Here is a 21,948-nt window from a genome sequence, read left to right as displayed (position 1 = left end):
TCCGTTAATCTTTCCAGAACATCACATCACTCACGGGTCCTACTGTAATCCATGGTTCTCCCGCTGTGTACCAGTGACCCAGGGCTATTATTTCCTTATAACTCGAATTACCTCCTATGATTTTGCAAATAGCTATCCCGTTGATTTCCAAACAGAAGGCGTGTGGGGTGGGTTAAATAGCCCGCAGGTTCCTCTCCCAACTGATGGGATCCACAAGACGTCCCCTCCTAGCCCCGCGGCCATCTCCTGGAGCCGCGAGCCGAGCGGTCCTCCGCACGCCAGGGGGCGCTGTGGCGCCGCGCAGCCGCCCCGGTCGCTCTCTCGCGGCCGCCCCGCCTCGGGCCCCCGGGCCGAGTGGGCGGGCACGGCTGCGCCCAGGTCGCGAGGCGCCCTTCGACCAGCAGCGCCCGGGGCGGGCGGGTATAAATGGAGCGGTGGCTCCCCCGGCCGCCTCTCTCCGCCCCGGGTCGCCGCCGCCGCCTCCGTCGCTGTCGGGCTGAGCAGCCGGAAGAAGAAGAAGAAAAAAAAAGGGGGAACAGATAAGGGGGAAAAAAAAAAAAACCCGAAAAACGCTTTAGAATCTTAAAGGAAGAGAGGACAAGAAAAGGCGAGTCTTCGGAGAACCCGCGGGGAAGTCACTTTTGTTGCGCGCTTCCGGCCTGCCGCCCGGGGCGTCCGTGGGTCCGTCGGCCCGGTGGTGAGCGCCCGCCCGCGCCGCGTGGCAGCCCCGGCCCCGGCCCCGCCGGCCACCACGTGTCCGCGCTGCCCTTCGCCGGCCGCCCGCGCCTGCCCGAGTCGGCACCCACGATTCGGTTTCCCTGTCCCTGGCTGTTGTAATCTTAAACCGCCGGGAACCCGGGGCCTGTATTTATAGAGGAACGCGTGTCCCCGGGCCGCCGTGGGCAGCATCTGGTTGCCTCTTGGAAGAATTTTTCTTTTTTTTTCATCTCTTTTTCTCCCCACTACAGAAAAGAGGTTGGTCGTTTTAAGGTTTTTTTTGTTGTTTTTAAATTATTTTAGCGTGTTTAATTTGGAACCTCAACCCGGGACAGCTAAAAATTAGAAACTCCGGGTGAGGGCCATATTTTTTCTTTTTGGAGCGCCTTTTGTCTTGTGCTTGGCTGGCCTCGAACTCGCGTTTCGGTCTGTGAGCCTCAGACCCCGGCCTCCTGTCCGTGCCCGGTGCCACCTGTGAGCGGCGCGGGGCCACGGCTCCGAGCGGAGCCCCCACCCCCTTTCTCTTTATTTATTTTTCTTCGGTCCTGTGGTGGGTCCCTCTTAAGCAGTCCTCCTGGCGGGGCTCGGGGTGGTGGGGGGCGGGGAGATGAACGCTGCGGCCAGCAGCTACCCCATGGCCTCCCTGTACGTGGGTGACCTGCACTCGGACGTCACCGAGGCCATGCTGTATGAAAAGTTTAGCCCTGCGGGGCCTGTGCTGTCCATCCGGGTCTGTCGCGATATGATCACCCGACGCTCCCTGGGTTATGCCTACGTGAACTTCCAGCAGCCAGCCGACGGTGAGTGCCAGCCCCTCCCCCCAGGGGACCCTCCCCCCCAGGAGTCCTGGTCTAGGCAGGGCTGTGTGTCTGTGACCGGGGAGGGGGGAGGGAGCCAGCCGACAGCAGGTGGCCACAGAGGCCACAGTGGGGCATGTGGTCCTACCCCAAGTTTCAGTCTGGCTCGCACTACTTAATTGGCTAACTGGGTGACCTTGGCCTAATTGGTGGTGGTGGGATTGGAACAGGATCAGGCCGAGGTGACGGCCATTCCCTTGGGTCTGCTCCTGCGGTGCTGGGCTGTTAAGGCTCCTGGCCTGGCGAAGGGGCAGGGGTTAATGCTACCCTGGGACCTGCCAACCAGAAGAAGGTACCATTGAAGACAATTGCCTGCAAAAGTTTCAGATTGCAAAGGGACTGCTCCTCCTCCCCACCCCCCACTGAGAGTCCTGTTTGATTGCCGGCTGATAAGGGATCTAGCAGGGCAGGCGGGGGTGGGGTGGGGGAACAGTTCTGGGCACCCAGCTCTCCCAGGGAGCTGCACGGGCCTTGCCAGCTCCCTGGGGCCGTGTGTGCCACTGGCAGTGGAGAACAATGTGCAGGTAGTCTAGGAAAACGAGTCGCTTCCAGATGACTGGGCTGGTGGCAGGTAGGCCTCTCCTAGGAGCAGGGCCTTTCACTTCTCGCACTGCATTTTACTTCTTGACACGGAAAGGACAGTGGGACCCCCGAGAAGGAAAAGGAACTGCCCAAGGTTGGTGCAGACGGTGTGGGGTTCAAGGTACAGTGGCTCTGTCACCCCAGATTGTGGCCCTAGCAGGGCGAGAGGTATGCAGCAGGCGTGCAGGGGTGAGCCCACAGGAAACCTAATCAGGGGCTGCACGTGACTCCCAAGGAGCAGGAACAACTGCAGAGACCGTTCCTGGAGGAGGCCAGCCGTCCTGGCCAGGGCCCTGCAGGCCCCTATTTTTGTCCCCTCTCTGTTCGGCGTCCATGGGGCGGAGAATGTTGTTTCTTCCTAAAAGTGCAGCATTGGGCTTGATGTTGGTCCTGTTTGTGCAGCATGCCCTCTGCTGAGCTGAGGCTCAGGCCACAGGTACACAGAGCTAACAGACTGGTCTGGCCTTACTGGGAAGGGGGTGAACTTGTTAGCTGTTGCTACCTGTGTTCTTGACTCTTGTGGACAAAATCCCTGTCACTTCAAGATGGTAGAAGCTGTTGGTCAGTGTGTCTGCCAGCACATACCTGTGCTATAAATAAGTGCAGCCAGGTTTGTGGGGCTAAGCCAGCAGGCCTTGTGCAGCGCCGTCTAGAAATAGCTGAGTGGAAGTGGGTTCCTTTTGCCAGTTAGTGAAAGGGTTGGGGTCTTGATGTGTGCTCAGTGCACTCCTGGGCTGGCCTGGTCTAATCTCTTCCTTTGTTCTTTCCCTGGCCAACTAAGTGGGGGAGTGTTTTGGAAACAGAATGAGAAGTGCTCTTGGCAGCTGAACTTGTGAAAGGGCAACATTAGAGGATGTTCCCATTTGCAGTGAGTGGATTCCCTGGACCCTGACCCTGCCCCTGTCTGTCTCCCGTGAGGGAGGTTCTGGGTAACACTTGTGTGTTCGGCTCTCTCTTGCTCTCTCTCCTTGGTTCCTCTCCCCTGCTCTTCCTCTCTCTCTCCTCCTTCTTACCTCCCTTTCCCCCCCTTCCCCTTTTCCTGCCCCACTCGGTTCCCCCCCCCCCTCTCTCTCTCTCTTTTTCTTCCTTGCTCCCCCTCTCCCTCTTTCCTGCCTCGCTGGAATAAACCTCCTAAGATTAAAAAAAAAAAAAAAAACACTTGTGTGTTCATAAGGTGAAGCCACGCGGCTGCCAGATCAGGCCTCAGTGCAGTTTGCTAGTTTGGCAGGTAAGGATACGTTAGGCCCTTCAGACCCTTTGGGCTCTGCTAGCACTGAGGCTTCATCAGGGATCTGAGGAAGCATCCAGAGATGATGGGAAATGCAGTTGGACACCAGGGCAGTTGAAGTCCCAGAATTCCATAGAAGTCAGGTGACCAGTGGGAACGCCATTGGGTGGGTGCAGGAGCAATCTGCAGTCTTCCAAAGCAGAAAGATGTGGCTGTTTCATCCTGTTCTGATAAGGCAGGGAGCTTGCCTACCGGGTGCAACCAGTTGTATCAGCTAAGTGATAGAGGCCTTTTTGTACAAATAAACTAGGGTCCCTGATCCTGGGGTAGTTGAGTTTTTCAATCAGTTGCTCACAGGTTTTGTCATTTGTCTCTGGAAGGACTGCAGATGAGAGCTTGTCGATAACACTTTGCTGGGAGATCTCACTGGCAGCACAGCTTTGCCACCCCATTTGCAAGTGTATTCCTTTACCAAGGCAGCATGTCAGCTGTCTATCTGCCTCGCAGCGAGTGGTAGCTTAGTCACAGGTAAAGGGTCCTCATTGCACCTTGGTGCCGTGCAGGAGGCCATGCCCTGCCTCTTCACTGGACAGAGACAGACCCAGAGGGTCATGGGAAGTGATGAGCCAGAACTCACTTTGTTGCAGTGAGGCCAGAGGGGCGGATACCCTGTGGTGACCTGGGCTGGGAATGGTGGCCACTTAGCCAGAGGCTAATGTTTTCTGCTTCTCTCCCACAGCCGAGCGGGCCTTGGATACCATGAACTTTGATGTGATTAAGGGAAAGCCAATCCGCATCATGTGGTCGCAGAGGGATCCCTCTCTGAGAAAGTCTGGCGTGGGGAATGTCTTCATCAAGAACCTGGACAAATCTATAGATAACAAAGCACTTTATGACACGTTTTCTGCTTTTGGAAACATCCTATCCTGTAAGGTAAATACTGAGTGAATAGTTTTAATACAGTAGTTGCTGAATCTTGAAACAGGAATTGCCACGTGAGGACTGCCTTGGAACTGGGGGCAACAGGACGTGGAGATTTTGTAGATGTGGAAATGGAATCATATTGGTTCCTGTAGGTCATCTGAGGGCTCAAACCCAGCATTCCAGCAGGTTTTCTCGTAGCTTACCTGCTCTTCTCTCTTGAAATGCCTTCCCCGCTTTCCAGCTTTGGAAACCTCAAGACCAGAGACACTGGGGAGGGGCCAGAGATGCACCTCTGGCTCTAGGAAGCTAGATATGTGTGTGTGTGTATACATATATTTATTTTACTGGAAAGTCATATATACAGAAGATCTTTCATCCAGTGATTCGATCCTCAAGTAGCCACAATGGCCACAATGAGCTAATCTGAAGCTAGGAGCCTCCTCCAGGTTTCCCATGCAGGTGCAGGGTCCCAAGATTTGGGGGCCATCCTCGACTGCTTTCCCAGGCCACGAGCAGGGAACTGGAAGGGAATGGGGCCGCCAGGATTAGAACTGGCGCCATATGGGATCCTAGGTGAGGACTTGAGCCACTCTGGCTGCTGAGCCAGGCCCTCTAAGGAGCTTTGTTAGCACCTTCTTTCTGTGTTGCAAATCAAGATCGGTTTTTTAAAATGTGACTTATGTAAATTCAGCCTCTTACCCACATGTTGGAACACTTTGCAGAACTTGCATGATGGTAGTCTCATTTCATTAGACTGAAATTCCATTGTGGGCTAAAAAATGGCTTGTCTTTCCACAGTACTGTAGTTTGTACCCATACGTACCAGGTGAGAACAGAAATAGCCTGATGTAAATGGAGTGTTTACACAGTGCCCAGTGATGTGCTGTGGGTTAGCCTGTGCACGTGAAACTCCTGTGCTGCGTGTCACATTGGAGTGTTGATTTGGGTCCCTGCTGTTCACCAGGCGGACAAGGGTGCAGTAACATTTTAGAGAAGTCCCACTGAGTGTGATTGGTTGTTTTGGACTTTGCGGACTGACCAGAGGTATTAAGTGTCTGTCTTGTCTTTGACAGGTGGTGTGTGATGAGAACGGCTCTAAGGGTTATGCCTTTGTCCACTTTGAGACGCAAGAGGCTGCCGACAAGGCCATAGAGAAGATGAACGGCATGCTCCTCAATGACCGCAAAGTGTGAGTGTCCCAGTCTGGAGCAACAGCCATCGCATGAGCCAGCCGTTGGCCCCACCTCGGTTTTAACTGGCACACACAAGGCGGCTACTGGTTCTCTCGGCCCAGTGTGGCCTGCTCCTACCTCTCCACTCCAGGGCTGGTGAGTCTCCCTGCCTGAGCTGTGGCAGCCCTTTTGACTCGCCAAGGTGGGCTTTTCTGCCCATGCCGTGGCCTGCCTGCTGCCTCCCTTAAAGGCATCCATCTGTGGGTTCTGTGAGCAACTGGGGCTGACGGGAAGGCAGCTCTATGCCCACTCCGAGCAGGGGTCTTGGCCAGCAGCAGAGTGGAGAGGGCCCTGAGCTGACCAGGAGCTATACACTAGCCATGTGACCTTGGCCTTCTTGTGACTCAGGTCTGTCCATGGGTCTCTTGCTAGTGATGGATTTCAAATTGTCCCTCCAGTCCCTCCATTTTCTAACGTGACTGAGTGATCTCCAAAACAAGGCTGGCTCCACTATAATACTTGATTTGGTATAATGAAAGCAATCCCATCCTGTTGTCGCAGACACGTCTCCTAACAGACCTTGTTGCTTTGGTGTGGTTGTGAAGTGCAATGGAGAGAGCAGGAGCTTAGCAAAGCGCTGTGGGGGAGAGATGGTGCAACCCCAGATCATGTGTGTTCTTGGTGTTGGGCAGAACGGAGAAAGGGTGCATTTCTGATGTCTGCCCCGTGAAAGAAAAAGTGTGGAAGTGTTCAGTGTATGGACCAGGATGAAATGAAGTACCCAAGCAAAGGGTGCCTCGTCACTACTAGTACTAACCACTCACTGTTAACAGTTTGGTTTGTATCCTTCCAGACCTTTTCTATGCATTTACATAGATGCACAGAAATGAACATTTTAAAAACATGGCCATCAGGCTTCTTCATGAAGGCAGTGTGATGTGGTAGGAGTGACCCTGGTCTGAGCCAGGAGCCTGGGATTGGTTCTTAAAGGATAGTCCTGCCACTTTCTCTTTCCGCTGGGGACTTGGTTGTCTCTTGAGCTTACTCTTGGTGGTGGATGGGACCTTACATGTTTTAACCTCTCCTGTCAGCATTTAACCTGTAATTGCTGTGGGTCCCTGGAAGTCAGTTTTGTTCCCTTGGGTAATGACTATTTTCCCTGGTCTCTTTCTAGGTTTGTAGGCAGGTTTAAGTCTCGCAAAGAGCGGGAAGCTGAACTTGGAGCCAAAGCCAAGGAATTCACTAATGTTTATATCAAAAACTTTGGGGAAGAGGTGGATGATGAGAGTCTGAAAGATCTGTTTAGTCAGTTTGGTAAGTTGAAGGGCTTCGGCCCACATGTCCCCTTTCACAGTCTGAATGATCTATTTTTATATAAGGATCAGGGCAATCAGACCCAGAAATGGCTGACCAAGGTCACAGGCCAGATAGACCTACCTCCTCCACCAAAGGCTGTCTCAGCTGCTTGGTCCCGGTTTGAAGGTCAAGCCTAGTACCTGAGTGAGGTTGAAGGGTTTGTGTGGGTCAGCTAGACTGCCATCCAGAGCAATCCTATGGAGAAGCTTTTTCCTGCTAGCTTTGGTAAAGATGGTGTTACTAGCAGTTCTCTCCTTTGGTAACAGGTAAAACGCTCAGTGTGAAGGTGATGAGGGATCCCACTGGGAAGTCCAAAGGCTTTGGTTTTGTGAGCTATGAGAAGCATGAAGATGCCAATAAGGTGAGTACTGGGAGGGTTGGGGAACGTTTATAGGCGGTGGCTCCAGAGTAGGGAGAGGGTGGTGCATGGGGGCTGGGTGGGGTTTCTCCCGATACAAGGGAAAATGATATTAGTGTGGAAACAATTGTATTATCCACTCTCCTGTAGCCCTTGACTATTTGTACCCTAATCAACTATGTAAGATTATATAAAAATTAGAAGAAATTTTGGATAAGTTAAAAAAAAAAGAATGCTCTAGACATCTGGGAGGGAATCTACTGTTAACTGTACTCAAGTCATCTTCCTCAGGGAGTTCATTCAGTGAATATGTCATAGATTGTTCACAGAGCACTTGGCACCAGGGTGTCACCTCAGCTGCCTTCTGTTAAAAGGGGAAGCAAGAGGTGTGTTCTAGTTACAGGTGTGATGGACCGAGCTGACGGATAGACAGTAAAACAGCTGCTTGTGCCAGACCCCCTAATGAGCTTGAAGCTTAATGACAGCCTTGCCACCATGTTTACATAAATGCTGAGTGTTTTCCCCTTTTATATTATCTAGACAAGTATCTATTAAATTTTTTTTAAGATTTATTTATTTAAACAGCAGATCTAGAGGGAGACAGAAATATCTGCTGTTAGCTAGCTAGTCACTCTCCAAATGGCCACGGTGACTGAGCTGGACTGGTCTGAAGCCAGGGACAGATTTCTTCTAGTTCTTGCATGTGGGTGCAGGTGTCCAATGCCTGACACTAGCAGGGAGTTGGATCAGAAGTAGAGCAGCGTGCCTGGCACAATAACATAGTGGCTAAACTCGCCTTGAACACACTGGTTCTAATCCTGGCAGCCCCACTTCCCATCCAGCTCCCTGCTTATGGCCTGGGAAAGCAGTGGAGGACAGCCCAAAGCTTTGGGACCCTGCACCCACACCTGGGAGACCTGGCAGAATCTCAGATCCAGCTGTTTGTGGCCATTTGAGGAGTGAACCATCAGACAGAAGATCCTCTTCTGTATATCTGCCTTTCCAGTAAAAATAAATCTTTAAAAAAAAACAAGTAGAGCAGCCAGGACTTGAACCAGCATCCATGTGGGTCTACAACATAGCACTGGTCCCACCTACAACTTAATGTCTATTTCTAGGCCGTGGAAGAGATGAATGGAAAAGAAATTGGCGGGAAAGTCATTTTTGTAGGCCGTGCACAGAAGAAAGTAGAACGGCAGGCCGAATTAAAACGGAAATTCGAACAGCTGAAACAGGAGCGAATTAGTCGATACCAGGTAAAGCGGATTAGAACCAACATGCTGATAGGGGATGAGGGTATCACAGGTGGCAGCCCCAAGAATTTCCATTTCTGTAGCTTCCATGGATGTTGCTATTACTGCTGTGGGTAACCTCATTTTGGGGAACATTTTCTTGGGAAATTGATGTGGTTAATAGTGCAATTAATGATAGTGCTTCTCCTTTAGGGTGTAAACCTCTATATTAAGAACTTGGATGACACTATTGATGATGAGAAGTTACGGAAAGAATTTTCTCCTTTCGGGTCAATCACCAGTGCAAAGGTATTTTAATTCACGGGGGCTTGGGGAGTGAGAGCAGTAGTACTCCGCTGCAGAATGAGATTTTATTTCATTGAAGGAGCTAAATGGTTCTTTTCATAAAGTCACTATTCTAGAAAATTCTTCCTTGCCTTTAATTCTGTCTAGAGAATGATATATACTTAGGCTCCTGTTACAACCTCCTGAGCACTGGAGGAGGCAGAGGTGTGGCCCAGTCCCTCCCTGCCAACCCTGCTGAGCAAGCACCTGAATCTTTCCCATTTCCTGCTGTTCTGTGCTGGTGTGGGGACGCACGGTGCCATAGTGTGAGCAGAGTAAATCCAGACAGGTTGTTTTCCATTCATCTTGGAACCTGTCCCTACAACTCTGCGACATTTCTCATCTTGGAGGAAGAAGATGCTGAAGATTGTGGAGCTGAAGTTGGCAGCTCTTCTCTTGGTTTTACTAAGGTGAAGGAAAAGGGGACAGGCAGTTTACTTTTTCATGTTTTTGTATCATTTGCTTCATTTTCTGACAATCACATCGGCTGAGTTAGGGTGGATAAGTATGAACCTCATTGAAAGACAGATTTACAGAGGAAGAGCAGATCTTCATCTGCTGGTTCACTCCCCAAATGGCCATAGCAACAAGCTGAGCCAATCAGGAGCCAGGAGCTTCTTCTGGGTCTCCCACATGGGTGCAGAGTCCCAAGGTTTTGGGCCATCCTACGTTGCTTTCCCAAGGCCATATAAGTGGGGAGCTGGATTGTAAGTGGAGCAGCTGGAACTTGACCTGGAGCCTATGTGGGATGCTGGCACTTACTTGCTGGAGGAGAATTAACTAGTTGGGCCCTCTCACCAGCCCCATGAACCTCATTTTAAAAATTAGGAATGTGTTGCAAGTCCTTGACATTTCAAGGATGTGGTGGACTGACATTTGAAAGTTCTCAGCTTTGGCGGCTTCTTGACAGTTGCAGTGATGCCACAAGGACTTTGTGTGATAGGAAAGGAGGAGGATGCTGGAAAGGTCTTGGCCTGCTCTAGCCCTAAGCATGTCACAGCAACTGCGCAGGATGTTGTAGGATGTGAGGACATGAGGACAATTTCTCCTTGTTTTTATCTGCACGGTAGACAAGTTAACCTTCATAAGATAGCTAAAGCGAGGCCCGGCGTGATGGCGTAGTGGTTAAAGTCTTCACCTTGCACGCGTCAGGATCCCATATGGGCCCCGGTTCTAATCCCAGCAGCCCTGCTTCCATCCAGCTCCCTGCTTGTGGCCTGGCAAAGCAGTCGAGGACGGCCCAAGCCGTGAGACCCTGCACCCGTTTGGGAGACCTGGAAGAGCTCCTGGCTCCTGGCTTCAGATTGGCACAGCTCCAGCCGTTGCGCTCACTTGGGGAGTGAACCATCAGACGGAAGATCTTCCTGTCTCTCCTCTTCATATTTGACTTTGCAATAAAAATAAATAGATCTTAAAAAAAAAAGATAGCTGAAGCAATCTTCAGCACTTTGTGGGTGGTCTTATCTACCTCATTGAGAGGGTGTTGGGTTAAGCAGTAATTTTCTGCACAGTTGCCTCTTCAGGAAGCTCTCTAGGTCGTGGACTAAGGGTGAAAAACAGTCACCAGGGAAAGCAGTACATACTATGTGGGGTGAAAAAAAAGAAAGTTAGTAAATAACTAACTTTACCTGGAAAAGATTGCCTGGACTAGTGGACTTGTGGCTCTTGACTGTTCCTGGGGAATCTCATGGAACTATAGCTTGGGCTGGTAGCTAGAGTTAGTCTGGGCTGCCTGTTGCCCAGCTTGTCTTTATTCTCATTGCATTCATGGTGGCAGTCATTGGTGACCTAAGGTTGTGTGACTGCCCATGTGTGGTTATTTCAAAAGTATTAGCCTAACTGTGCCAAGCTGGTGGACTGAGATCTTGGGGAGGATAAGTTCCTACGAACAACTTGCTCCTATTCCTCGCAGATACTGGGATCTGCTGTTTGTGGCTTGGTTTTGGATGTCAGGAAACATGTCAGGATTGTATCTCCTTAGTTATGTCACAGGGTTTGAGAACTATAGTAGTCCTTGTGGGCCTGAAAATAGTGTAGGTACCTTAGATGATGACCCAGGTGTGTGTTTGGGTTTCTTTGCTTTTTCTTTTTTTTTTTTTTTTAGATTTCCAGGGCTTGTGGGTTTCTTTTTCAGCCTTCTCTCCAACCCTAACACCTTTTTCTTAAGAGGCTCGTCTTGTTATGTAGGTGATGCTGGAGGATGGAAGAAGCAAAGGGTTTGGCTTTGTTTGCTTCTCATCTCCTGAAGAGGCTACCAAAGCAGTCACTGAGATGAATGGACGCATCGTGGGTTCCAAGCCACTGTACGTTGCCCTGGCCCAGAGAAAGGAAGAGAGAAAGGCCCATCTGACCAATCAGTACATGCAGCGTGTGGCTGGAATGAGAGCACTGCCCGCCAATGCCATCTTAAATCAGTTCCAGCCTGCAGCTGGTGGCTATTTTGTGCCAGCAGTTCCACAGGTGGGTCTGCTGTCTGTCCATCTCAGATCTGCCTAGTGACAGCTGGTAGTGTGTTCTGTCATGACTGGGAAGAGGGATCATGGGGTAATGGAATTCTAAACTAAAAGACCCTGCAAGGGAAATGAAGGAAGGGCTTACTAACAGATACACAGATACCTCTGCTCTAGGTAACCCTGGGGGTAGATAGTGAAATGAAAAACTGTAGGTGCTTTCAGGTCCTTAGGGTAAAAGTGCTTGAGTACTGTTCTTTCTTTCTTACAGGCTCAGGGAAGACCTCCTTATTACACCCCTAACCAGTTAGCACAGATGAGGCCTAATCCACGCTGGCAGCAAGGTGGGAGACCTCAAGGTAGGTCGTGGTGGGAAGGGCTTTGGTTACCAGGCTACACCTGTCCTGGCCCCTGCCTTTTCTGCTTGTTGTCTGAAGTGTTGGCCTAGATTCTGGTCTATGTTGCTTGCCAGTGATACAGGTTTTTTTTTTTTTTTTCCTTTTCCAGGCTTCCAAGGAATGCCAAGTGCTATACGCCAGGCTGGGCCTCGTCCAACTCTTCGCCATCTGGCTCCAACTGGTAATGCTCCGGCCTCTCGTGGCCTCCCTACTACCACTCAGAGAGTCGGTGAGCACACTGGCCGTTAGCAGCGTGGCCCGGGAGGAGGGTTAGGATACGCAGGCTCTGCCCAAGTTTAGTCAGTTCGGGCTTGACTGTCCGGTTTCTGCAATCTTCGTTGTGTGTTTCAGTAGGTACTTCAGTTGCGCAGGAGCAACAGCAAATTTTACTTGTGCTGCTTTGTTTTAACATGGCTTTGCTTGTCAGTGATCGTGTGACAAAGGCTAACTGTTGAAAGTTGCTAGCTGGATGACTACAGAGGCAGCTTGTTCTTGGGTGGGGTGGGAAGTGTAAGGAAACTCTTAAGAGATTATGTCCTGTTCTCTAAAATGTGCAACTCGAAGAGTTGTGTTACCCTTTGGCCCCTTCTAGTAGGAGCAGAGGCCCCTTGAGTGTGATGTTGTGTGAACATGCGTTGGAATTTCTCCTTCCGTGGGGCGTGGCCAGTTGGACATGTGCTGCCAACACTGATGTGCGTTTGCTGGTCTGTTGTAGGGTCTGAGTGCCCGGACCGCTTGGCTATGGACTTTGGTGGGGCTGGTGCCGCCCAGCAAGGGCTGACTGACAGCTGCCAGTCTGGAGGTGGTATTGGGTGTACACAGAAGGGGGAAAGATGGGATTTGAAGGGTCTATGTCCATACTGATGGGCTTTAATTGTGTTTGTTCCTTCCCCAAGGTGTTCCTGCAGCTGTGCAAAACCTAGCACCTCGTGCTGCTGTTGCTACCGCTGCCCCTAGGGCGGTCGCACCATACAAATATGCGTCCGCTGTCCGCAGCCCTCACCCTGGCATACAGCCTCTGCAGGTAATGTCACATCATAACCACTTGACGTAAAAGGTGCTGAACGTTGACTTACTATTTTTTTTAACAAAGACTTCTTTAAGAGGGGAGATAGACCTTTATCTGCTGGTTCATTCACTGAATGGCTTTAAACAGCTGGGCTGGGCCAAAGCCAGGAGCCATTACTTTCTTCTAAGTACCCCACACTTGTTTCAGGTCCCAGGCACTTGGGCCATCCTGCTTTATTCCTAGGCACGTTAGCAGGGAGCTGGATCAAAATTGGAACAATTGGATATGAATGGAACATGAGCTAGCAATCTACATAGGATGCTGATATTGTAGGTGGGAGCTTAACTATCTGCCAGCCCCCTTTGATTCTTTTTTTAAAGATTTATTTTATTTCATTACTAAGTTACAAAGACAGATATACAGAGAAGAGGAGAGAGAGGAAGATCTTCCATCCGATGACTCACTCCTCAAGTGAGCGCAAAGGCCAGTGCTGTGCTGACCCAGAGCCAGGAGCCAGGAACTTCCTCCAGGTCTCCCACATGGGTACAGGATCCCAAAGTATTGGGCCGTCCTCGACTGCTTTCCCAGGCCACAAGCAGGGAGCTTGCTGGGAAGTAGAGCTGCCGGGATTAGAACTGGCACTCATATGAAGTATTCAAGGCGACGACTTCAGCCCCTAGGCCATGCCACCAGGCCCAGCCCCCTTTGATTCTTACAAATTAAGTGTTCTATGGTGGGTTGTCATGTCCTATGTCCCCGCCTTTAGGTCTGAAGGGACTGGAAAAGATTCTGATGGCCATTATTAAATTCTCCTGAGGGCAGTGGGCACTTCCTGCTCTGAGATGGTTGGAGACATGAAGGCAGGAAAGAGGCAGCACAGAGCTCACAAGGGGTTTGCTGCTGTGCCCTCACCGGATCTGTGCTTCTCAAGGTAAATCAAGAAGCAGCCAGTTTGCTGTGGCAGTGCCATTGTCAGCCTTCATGTTGGTTGGCTGCTTAGTGGGCAGGAGGCTTCTTAATTAACCCTCCAGCTGCCCTCACTGTCCAAGGCAGGATTTCCCAGAACTTAATGCTGTGGGACACACACTCTGCCCGCGAAGTTCTCCTTTTAGGGCTGTGACTGACACTGGCTTTACACCTCGGCCCACCTCAGCAGGAAAGGTGGCAATACTCTAAGTCGTCGTAAAGAAACACTCATTTTCAGGGGGAAGGCCACACACAGATGTTGGCTGCAGCTTTATTTATATAGCAAGGATTTAAGCTCATGAGTAACTTAGGATGAGTTGAATGAAATGTCAGAAAATGGCTGATCTGACTTGGAAGGGCTTTTCCTCTGACAGCGTGTCCTCTTCGTTGGTCATGTGTTAAGTACTTTTCCTCCCTGCATCACTTAATCTTCCAAGGACTGAAATTAGTTTCTCAACACCCTCCCCCACCAGCAAATGGCTTCTTGGTTCTAACTGTTGCATCTCCCGGTTCCCAGGCCCCCCAGCCCGCTGTCCACGTGCAGGGCCAGGAGCCTCTGACCGCCTCCATGCTGGCCGCAGCACCCCCCCAGGAGCAGAAGCAGATGCTGGGTGAGTGGCCAGGTGCTTACGGAGAAGGGTGGCTGGCCGGGCCAGCAGCGCCTAGCCTTTCCTGAGCTTCCATTTGATTCCTCATGCATCATCCCACCCCCAGGAGAACGATTGTTCCCCCTCATCCAAACGATGCACGCAAACCTGGCCGGAAAGATCACAGGGATGCTGCTGGAGATCGACAACTCGGAGCTGCTGCACATGCTGGAGTCCCCGGAGTCCCTCCGCTCCAAGGTGAGTGGTCCTCAGCCCAAGTGGGCTCGACCCAGGAACCAGGGAGGGGTAGGGTGACTCACCTGAGCCTTACTTTACTGTCCGCCTGGGGATTTCTCACAGGTGGATGAAGCTGTGGCAGTTCTGCAGGCTCATCATGCCAAGAAAGAAGCTGCCCAGAAGGTGGGCGCTGTCGCTGCTGCTACCTCTTAGACATGGAAAAACCGTATGTTGGCTATTTGATTTTTCTGCAGTAGTTTATTTATCTGTTTATTTGGAAAGTCATACAGAGAGGAAGAGCTCTGTCCAGTGATTCACTCCCCAAGTGGCCGTAATCTGAAGCCAGGAGCCTCTTCTGGGTCTCCCATGGGGGTGCAGGGTCCCAAGGCTTTGGCAGTCCTCAACTGCTTTTCCAGGCCATAAAGCTGGAGCTGGATGGGAAGTGGGGCTGCCAGGATTAGAACCGGGCCTGCAGTATCTTTTGGTTTGTGAACATCTTAGTAAAAAAAAAAATGTAGAGGCAGTATTAGAGCTTATTTGATAGGCAGTATTGATAACTTAAAAGCTGTTTCTGGGCGAGTTGGTGTGGACAGAGTACAAAGTTACAAATTAAAAAGAGCTCTGGTCACTTGTTGATCTGAAATAGTGGGCACATAAGGAGTCTGCTTAACCAGAACCCAAAACTTCATTTCTGTGTCATCTTTGCGATTTGTGTGGAGGTTGGTCAGGGGAATGCCGGCCCTCCAGGTGAGGCTCTGTCACTGAGGATCGTGAGCTGGGGGTAGCTATGCTGGCGACCTGCCATGTTCCAGCTGACTGCCTAGCACAGGGCCTTGGTGAGAATTCCTTTATGTGTTCATTTGTTGGTGTTTTTCTTTTCAGGATTCAAAAAGCCAAATAACCCCTTGTGGAGTTCAGCTCAAGGTTTGAAGACTTCGTAGCTTGTCCTATGGACCTCAACACCAAGAACCACAAATTACAAATTTAATAGGTCATTTTGTATCAAAAGGTCAATTAATGAAGCACCTAGAATTTTTCGATTATATGACTCTATTCTCTGGGTTCTGCTTTGACCCAGATAGTGTGAACTTTTTTTTCTATTGTGGGTTTTGATTTTTTTCTCCTACCCTGGAAATTGAATTTATTTGATGTACCCAGGTCTTATGTTTCTCAATAAAGAAAAATCTCCATAAAACTGCCTCCATCTTTTTAAATTATTTTTGATGATAACATGGTTGAGAAGGATGTAGACACGTGGACCATCAGTTAGGCTTGAGGGGTGGGGAGGGTAGATGAGATAATCTTCCAGTATCTGGGGAAAGCCGGGGGAGGAGAGAGGACCACTCAGCAGCCAGGAGTGAGGGGCTGCCACGTGATGTCATCCAAGGTCCCCTGGTATGGAGCATGTTACAAGGATACTGCTAGAATGGCTTTGATCTGAGATGCTGTGGATTTTGTTGTTTACAAGGGCCAATTGCTGACGGTCCACATTCATCCAGATATACTCACTGCCAAACTTGGCAAACAGAGCTGTTCAGTTTGTTTTGCTTTCCATGACATTACATTTCCTCTGCCTCAGTGAACTGGTTATCATGTCCTCCATGGCTGCAGAAAATCTCTGCTTTTTCACCATGGTTGGAGTGTAGTGGTCCAGTTGGCGGGGAGTCCCCAAAGAAACCTGGCCAGAGAGCTGCACCCCCCGGACCTGACTACTATGTGTGCCAGCCAATGCAGAGTCTAGTCCATCACCACACCAGATATACGCACATTAATGGTTAAAATCACCTGGTCAGTTCAGTCCCCAGCCCCAGCTCACAAAGCAGTGGATGCTGCAACCCAGCCCGCACCCTGCCTACAACACACTCAGCCTTCATACACACCAATGTAAGGCCCACCAGGCCTATCCCCAGCCCTGGTGGTATATGCAACAGATTGGTCCAGTCTGTCCTGGGTCCCAGTCGGCTCTCGTGCACATCAATGGGCACTGGAGCTTAACTTGGCTTAATTAGCCGCACTTTGCAGCCCACACTCAATGCCAGTGTATGCTACTGCCTATCCAGCCAGTCTTGCCTCTAATGTCTTTCCCCTAACCCTGCTCATGTTCACCAGGAGGAGTTGCAGCCCATCAGAGAGGTGTCCAGTTTCCCTTTTAGGCACACTTCAGACCTGGATCTTGTACTTTCCAGGTGCTTCTGCAGTCTAACTCGACAGGGCTTGCCCCTAGTTCCAGCTCAAGCTGGTGAGTGCTGCAGCCTAGCCCAGCCTGGATAGCCCCTACTACCAACACTAATGTGAACTGGCTGGTGGTGCAGTCCATCCTGGCCTATCCTGTACCTCGTCCTGGTCCTCACATTTGCCAGTGTGTGCTATGAACAGGCCCAGCCTGGCTCACCTCTAGACATGACCAACACATATGCTGGCAGATACTGTAACCTGACCTGGTCTGGGCTGCTCCCAGCCTTGGTGCTTGTGTTCTATACAAGGATTGTGTCCTGACAGGAGTTCTCCAAGCTCCTCTATCAGGTCACCTCCCAGTCACAGATCTTGCACACACCAGTAGGTTCTTGACCCAACCCAGCTTGGCCCATCTCCTGTCCTGGGGTGGTACAGCAGCCTTGCCCAATCAACCCACACTCATTCCGACTTTACTATTGGGTGCTACCATCCAACCCTACCTGGCCCACCCTCAGGCTTGGCACTCATATGTGCTTCAGTGGGTGCTGAGACCTAGTCCAGCCTGCCTTACATCCATTCTGGCTATTGTAAACACCAGAGTACTGGAATTTAGCCTAGTCCAGCACACCCTGATCCAGTCTACACTCATGCTGAAGGATAGTGCTGCCATGTTCAGCCCAGTTTACCGCCCCCATTCCAGCTCACGCAAGCACCAGTGGGAATGTAGTCCAGCCTGGGCGTCCCTTTAACTCCCCAACCAGGCCTGCTCCCAGTCACAGATCTTGTGCATGCCAGTGGTTGTCCAGCCTGGCATAGCCCATCTCCTGTCTTGGTCTTTGCCATTGGATGCTATAGTTTGGCCTGGCTGTCCCAACTCTTGCACCCAGCTTGCTGGTGGATGCTACAGCCTAGCCCTGCCCAGTCTGCCCCTATCTCCAGCTTTCATGCAAACTAGTAGATGTGATAGTCTGGCGCAGCATGGCCTGCCCTGAGCATGGCTGTGTGCTAAGGTTTGGCCTGGCCCTGCCTGGTCTGCCCCCCAGCCCAGAGCCAACTCACACACCTGCCACCAAGTGAAGCAGCCCTGCCCAGCCTGACCAACAACTAGCTCTGACTCATGTGCCCATAGGAATGATGGCCCACCAAGTTTCCCCAACAGGTCCACCCTCATGTCCAGATCTCACATGCACCAGCAGGTGTTAGGCCCCTACTCGGCACAGTCTGTCCCTGATTGTTGACTTTTGTGTGTGTTGGTGGGTGTTGTGGTCTGGCATGCCCCACACCCGATTCTTGGGTTCATCTGTGGGTGCTATAGCCTGGATCAACCTAGTTTGTTCTCAACCCCAGCACCTATGAGTGTTGGTGAGTTCCATGGCCAGGCCTAGTTCAGCACATCACCATCTCCAGCCCGCAAGTAAACCAGCTGGTATGGCAGTCCCAACAAAGGTGAGTTCACGACCCCCCACAGAATCTGTTCCCAGACCTGGTTCTCTTGCATGCTGGTTAGTGTCATGGCCTAGCCTAACACGATTCACCCCCTGCCCTAATACTGGAGGGTACTGTGGTTGAGCCTTGCCAGGCATGCCCCCATCTATGGCTTTCGTGTGTGCCAGTAGATAGTGGTTGATACCAACAAGTTCCGCTTAGGTCTCCCACATGGGCAGCTATGTTAGTTTGACTGTGAAAGTTCTGGATTCCCTCCTCCAAACCACCCAGTTTCAGCTCCCTTATTTACCTGCAAGCGCAGTAGCCTAGTTGGTGGAAGTGTCCCAGAAGTCACTCCTCACCTGTCACATCCTCTCAGCAGTCCTCTCTCCTGCACATCTCCAGATATCCTTCCTCGAGCAATTCCCAGCTCCCCACGCCCGTGAGTGCGCAGATCCCCAAACCTGGTCTTCCCAAGGTGTGCCATGCCAGCCTGGGGCTTCGCCTACTCACCCAGGGCCACATACACTTGTGTATGGCCCCCAGACCCTGTCTGCTGGCGTGTCAGCATCTGCCCCGACATAATAACCAGGCCCAGGATGCCCACAAGCAGTGTAACACTTGCCTGTATCGTACAACCTAGGCGGTTGCCTACAACTGGGGAAAACTGCTTCCGTCTTACCATGCTTTTATTCTATAAATTCCAATCTTTACTAGAAGTGATTTTTGGATTGTGAATAGTTTGGTGTGAACTTCTGCATCATGACTGGTTATCACATGGGTGATCTGGGCTCACAGGCTGCACAGTACTGTCACCTGTGCCCTGTCCCTCTGTCTTGTATTTCCGTCGGCTTGATCCGTGTGCAGAGGGCACAGTCAGGTGTGTCAATGCAATCTCGAGTGGAGGGCAGCTGGCCACGCCGCGAAAGCAGAGAGTAAGGTCTATAGAGTGGCCTGGTGACCTGCCCCTTTCCTTTGTCTTTGGGTTTCTCCAACAGCAAGTTTCCCTTTGACTGGGAAAATGTTGAAAAGGTCTGTGACTGCAACGAACAAGCACTGGTTACTTTAATCATGTGTAACGAGGTCCTGGCCTTGAGTCACATTTAACTGATTTGTAAATGTTTGTTATATGGCTGAGGGGATTGCAGACTGGTGCAGATCACTGGGTGACTTGGGAAGGGATCAGGGAGGGACGGTAAGTGAAGAAAATGACCTTCCCTCCTGTGACTGCGGATGGATGAGGAGGGGAGATGTGCAGATGATCACATCAGCTCTGGGGGGGACAGAGATGGTTCCCTGATATCATCCCTAGGACCTTACTAGAGAGAAGAATGTTCTCAGGGTATTCCTTGAAAAGTCTTGATTATTCTGAGATGGAGTTGGCTTCCTTGCACCTTGTGTGAGATACCACCTCCCAGCTCTCTGTTTTGGTATGTCCAGAACCTTAGATGCTTGAAGGAGAGTTTGGCCTGTAGTTTTGTTCAGCTTGCTCTTCTTTCCATCTCTTGGTAGGGCAGTCAAGGTGTTCTCTGCTGAATCAGAGAGACTGGCTACCCTGACATTGTGTGTATCCTGATATGTTATCTTTCCTTACATGTAGCCAGCAATGGCGACAGCCCAGTCCCACAAATGTGGTCTGAGGCCAGACTAAATGCCCATGTGTTAGTCTCTGAGGTTGCTGATTGAGTGGAGTGGGCCCATCAGGCTGACGCCCAACAGCTCTGACTCTCATGTGCTGTAGCAGTGCTGGAGCCCAGCCCAACCCCCAGATCTCTGCCCTTATATGTGCTTGTGCATTCTGTGACCTAGACCTAGTCAGGGCAACCCTCAAGAATCCCAATCATCTGGCCCCCATGCATGCCTCCAGTGAGTACAGCGTCCTAGTGGGGAGACCCCTGAGGACCTGCCTCTCAGATGTGCCAGCAAGTGCTATTGCCTAACCACATTCAGCCAGCTCCTGTTCCTGGCTTGTATAAGCTGTCAGCCACCACCTCCAGTTCCTGCATGAATTGATGGATGCTGTGTGCTGGCCTGGCCTGCCCTGGAACTGGCTCTAGGGTATACAACAGGCACCATGGCCTGACTAAGCCCACCCCTAAATCCGGCCCTTATTTGTATCAGTGGATACTGCAGTTTTGTTGGGCAGACCCCTGAGGACCCGTTCCAGGTGGGCTCCCAGACCAGCCTCACACATGCTGCCAGTGGGTATTACTTGCTCAGAGCAGTCCCCAAGAACCTCAGCTATGCCCACTCCAAGATTCCGGTCCTTCCTATTTCTTTTTTAATTTCAAATAAATTTATTATAAGTAAAATTTGTATTAATTTATTTTAATGTTATTTACATAATTGAGAAGACCATATGCCCATGTGGGCCACTGTAATTCCAGCTGCTCTGTGTCCCATCCAGCTCCCTGCTTCTGGCCTGGGAAAGCAGTCGAGGGCAGCCCAAAGCTTTGGAACACTGCACTCTTGTGGGAGACGTGGAAGAAGCTCTTGGCTCCTGGCTTTGGATCTGCTCAGCTCTGGCTATTGGCGGCTACTTAGGGAGTGAATCAACAAACAGAAGATCTTTCTCTCTCCTTCTCTGTAAATATGACTTTCCAATAAAAATAAATAAAATCTTAAAAATAATAGATTTTTTAAAAAATGGAAGCAATTTCTCATCTTACCCTCACCTTGCACATGCCGGGATCCCATATGAGCTCCAATTCATGTTCTGGCTGCTCCATCTCCTTTCCATATCTTTGCTTGTGGCCTGGGAAAGCAGTAGAGTATGGCCCAGGGCCTTGGGGCCCTGCACCCACCTAGGAGACCCGGAACAGATTCCTGGCTCCTCGTTTTGGGTCAGCTTGGCACTGGCCATTGTGGCTACTTGGGGGGGTGGGTAAATTAGTCAATGGAAGATCTTCCTCTCTGTCTCTCCTTCTCTCTGTAAATCTGATTTTCAAAAAAAAAAAAAGTACAAAAATCTTTAATTAAAAAATATATTTATGGGCCCAGCGCGGTGGCGCAGTGGTTAAGGTCCTCGCCTTGCACGCCCGGGATCCCATATGGGCGCTGGTTCTAATCCCGGCAGCTCCGCTTCCCTTCCAGCTCCCTGCCTGTGGCCCGGGAAAGCAGTTGAGGACGGCCCAAAGCTTTGGGACCCTGCACCCACGTGGGAGACCCGGAAGAGGCTCCTGGCTTCGGATCAGCATAGCATCGGCCGTTGCGCTCACTTTGGGAGTGAAACATCGGACCGAAGATCTTCCTCTCTGTCTCTCCTCTCTGTATATCTGCCTTTCCAATGATAATAATAATAATAAATCTTTAAAATTTATTTATATATGTTTATGAGGTCCAGCACAGTAGCCTATCAGCTAGGGTCCTCATCTGTATGTGCCAGGTCCCCAAATAGGTACCAACTCTAATTTTGGCCACCTTGCTTCCCATCCAATGCCCTGTTTGTGGCCTGGAGAATCAATGGAGGATAACCCAGAGCCTTGTGACCCTGTACCCACGTGGGAGACCCAGAGAAGGCTCCAGACTTCTGGCTTCAGATCAATTCAGCTCTGGCCATTGAGGCCACTTGAGGAGTGAATCAATGGACGGAGTACTTTTCTCTCTGTCTCTCCTCCTTTCTGTATGTATATCTCTAACTTTTAAAAAGGAATAAATATTTTTTCCAAAATGTATTTAATTGAAAAAGAGAGAGATCTTCCATCTGTTGATTCACTGCTCAAATGGTTGCAACAGCCAGGACTGGGCTGGGCTGAAGTCAAGAGCCAGGAGCTCCTTCCAAGTCTCTTGCCTGGGTGGCTGAAACCTAGGACTTGAATCATCACCTGCCGTTTCCAGGGTGCACTAGCAGGAAGCTGGATAGGAAGCAGAGCAGTGGGGATTTGAACGTACGCTCTGTCGTGAGATGAGAGCATCCCAGATGGTAGCTTA

The 21,948-nt window shown here is 50.7% G+C and overlaps 1 protein-coding gene and 1 non-coding gene across 7 annotated transcripts; both read left to right on the top strand.

Moving 5' to 3' along the window:
* The first annotated feature begins 467 nt into the window (after positions 1 to 467).
* Positions 468 to 15,613, top strand: PABPC4 (poly(A) binding protein cytoplasmic 4). 6 transcript variants are annotated; one of them, XM_040974272.1, is made up of 16 exons: positions 470 to 1,517; positions 4,124 to 4,317; positions 5,382 to 5,497; positions 6,655 to 6,794; positions 7,103 to 7,197; positions 8,313 to 8,450; positions 8,640 to 8,735; positions 10,959 to 11,231; positions 11,493 to 11,565; positions 11,729 to 11,800; positions 12,335 to 12,421; positions 12,516 to 12,643; positions 14,112 to 14,205; positions 14,309 to 14,439; positions 14,542 to 14,644; positions 15,301 to 15,613. In XM_040974272.1, the coding sequence occupies exons 1-15, from the start codon at positions 1,325 to 1,327 to the stop codon at positions 14,629 to 14,631; spliced, it is 1,920 nt and encodes a 639-aa protein (XP_040830206.1). In that variant the 5' UTR covers positions 470 to 1,324; the 3' UTR covers positions 14,632 to 14,644; positions 15,301 to 15,613. The 6 variants fall into 6 exon arrangements, with proteins under 6 accessions (XP_040830207.1, XP_040830206.1, XP_040830204.1 ...); XM_040974270.1 differs by having other exon boundaries at positions 11,729 to 11,848; XM_040974271.1 differs by having other exon boundaries at positions 11,493 to 11,580.
* On the top strand, positions 8,975 to 9,109 carry LOC121152432. Its single transcript, XR_005883270.1, has one exon. It is a non-coding gene; the product is annotated as a small nucleolar RNA SNORA55 (small nucleolar RNA).
* Positions 15,614 to 21,948: the final 6,335 nt, after the last annotated feature.

Source organism: Ochotona curzoniae, unplaced genomic scaffold (assembly GCF_017591425.1).
Source record: "Ochotona curzoniae isolate NIBS_2020 unplaced genomic scaffold, NIBS_Ocur_1.0 contig_2404, whole genome shotgun sequence".
NCBI lineage: Eukaryota > Metazoa > Chordata > Mammalia > Lagomorpha > Ochotonidae > Ochotona > Ochotona curzoniae.
This window is presented reverse-complemented; position numbering and strand designations above follow the sequence as displayed.

Bases quoted from the DNA above. Each gene is read 5' to 3' on its own strand.
- PABPC4 (XM_040974269.1), top strand. From the start codon at position 1,325: ATGAACGCTGCGGCCAGCAGCTACCCCATGGCCTCCCTGTACGTGGGT. The intron at 5,498-6,654 runs GTGAGTGTCCCA...GTCTCTTTCTAG, and splicing joins CTCCTCAATGACCGCAAAGT to GTTTGTAGGCAGGTTTAAGT. The intron at 11,581-11,728 runs GTAGGTCGTGGT...TTCCTTTTCCAG, and splicing joins GCAAGGTGGGAGACCTCAAG to GCTTCCAAGGAATGCCAAGT.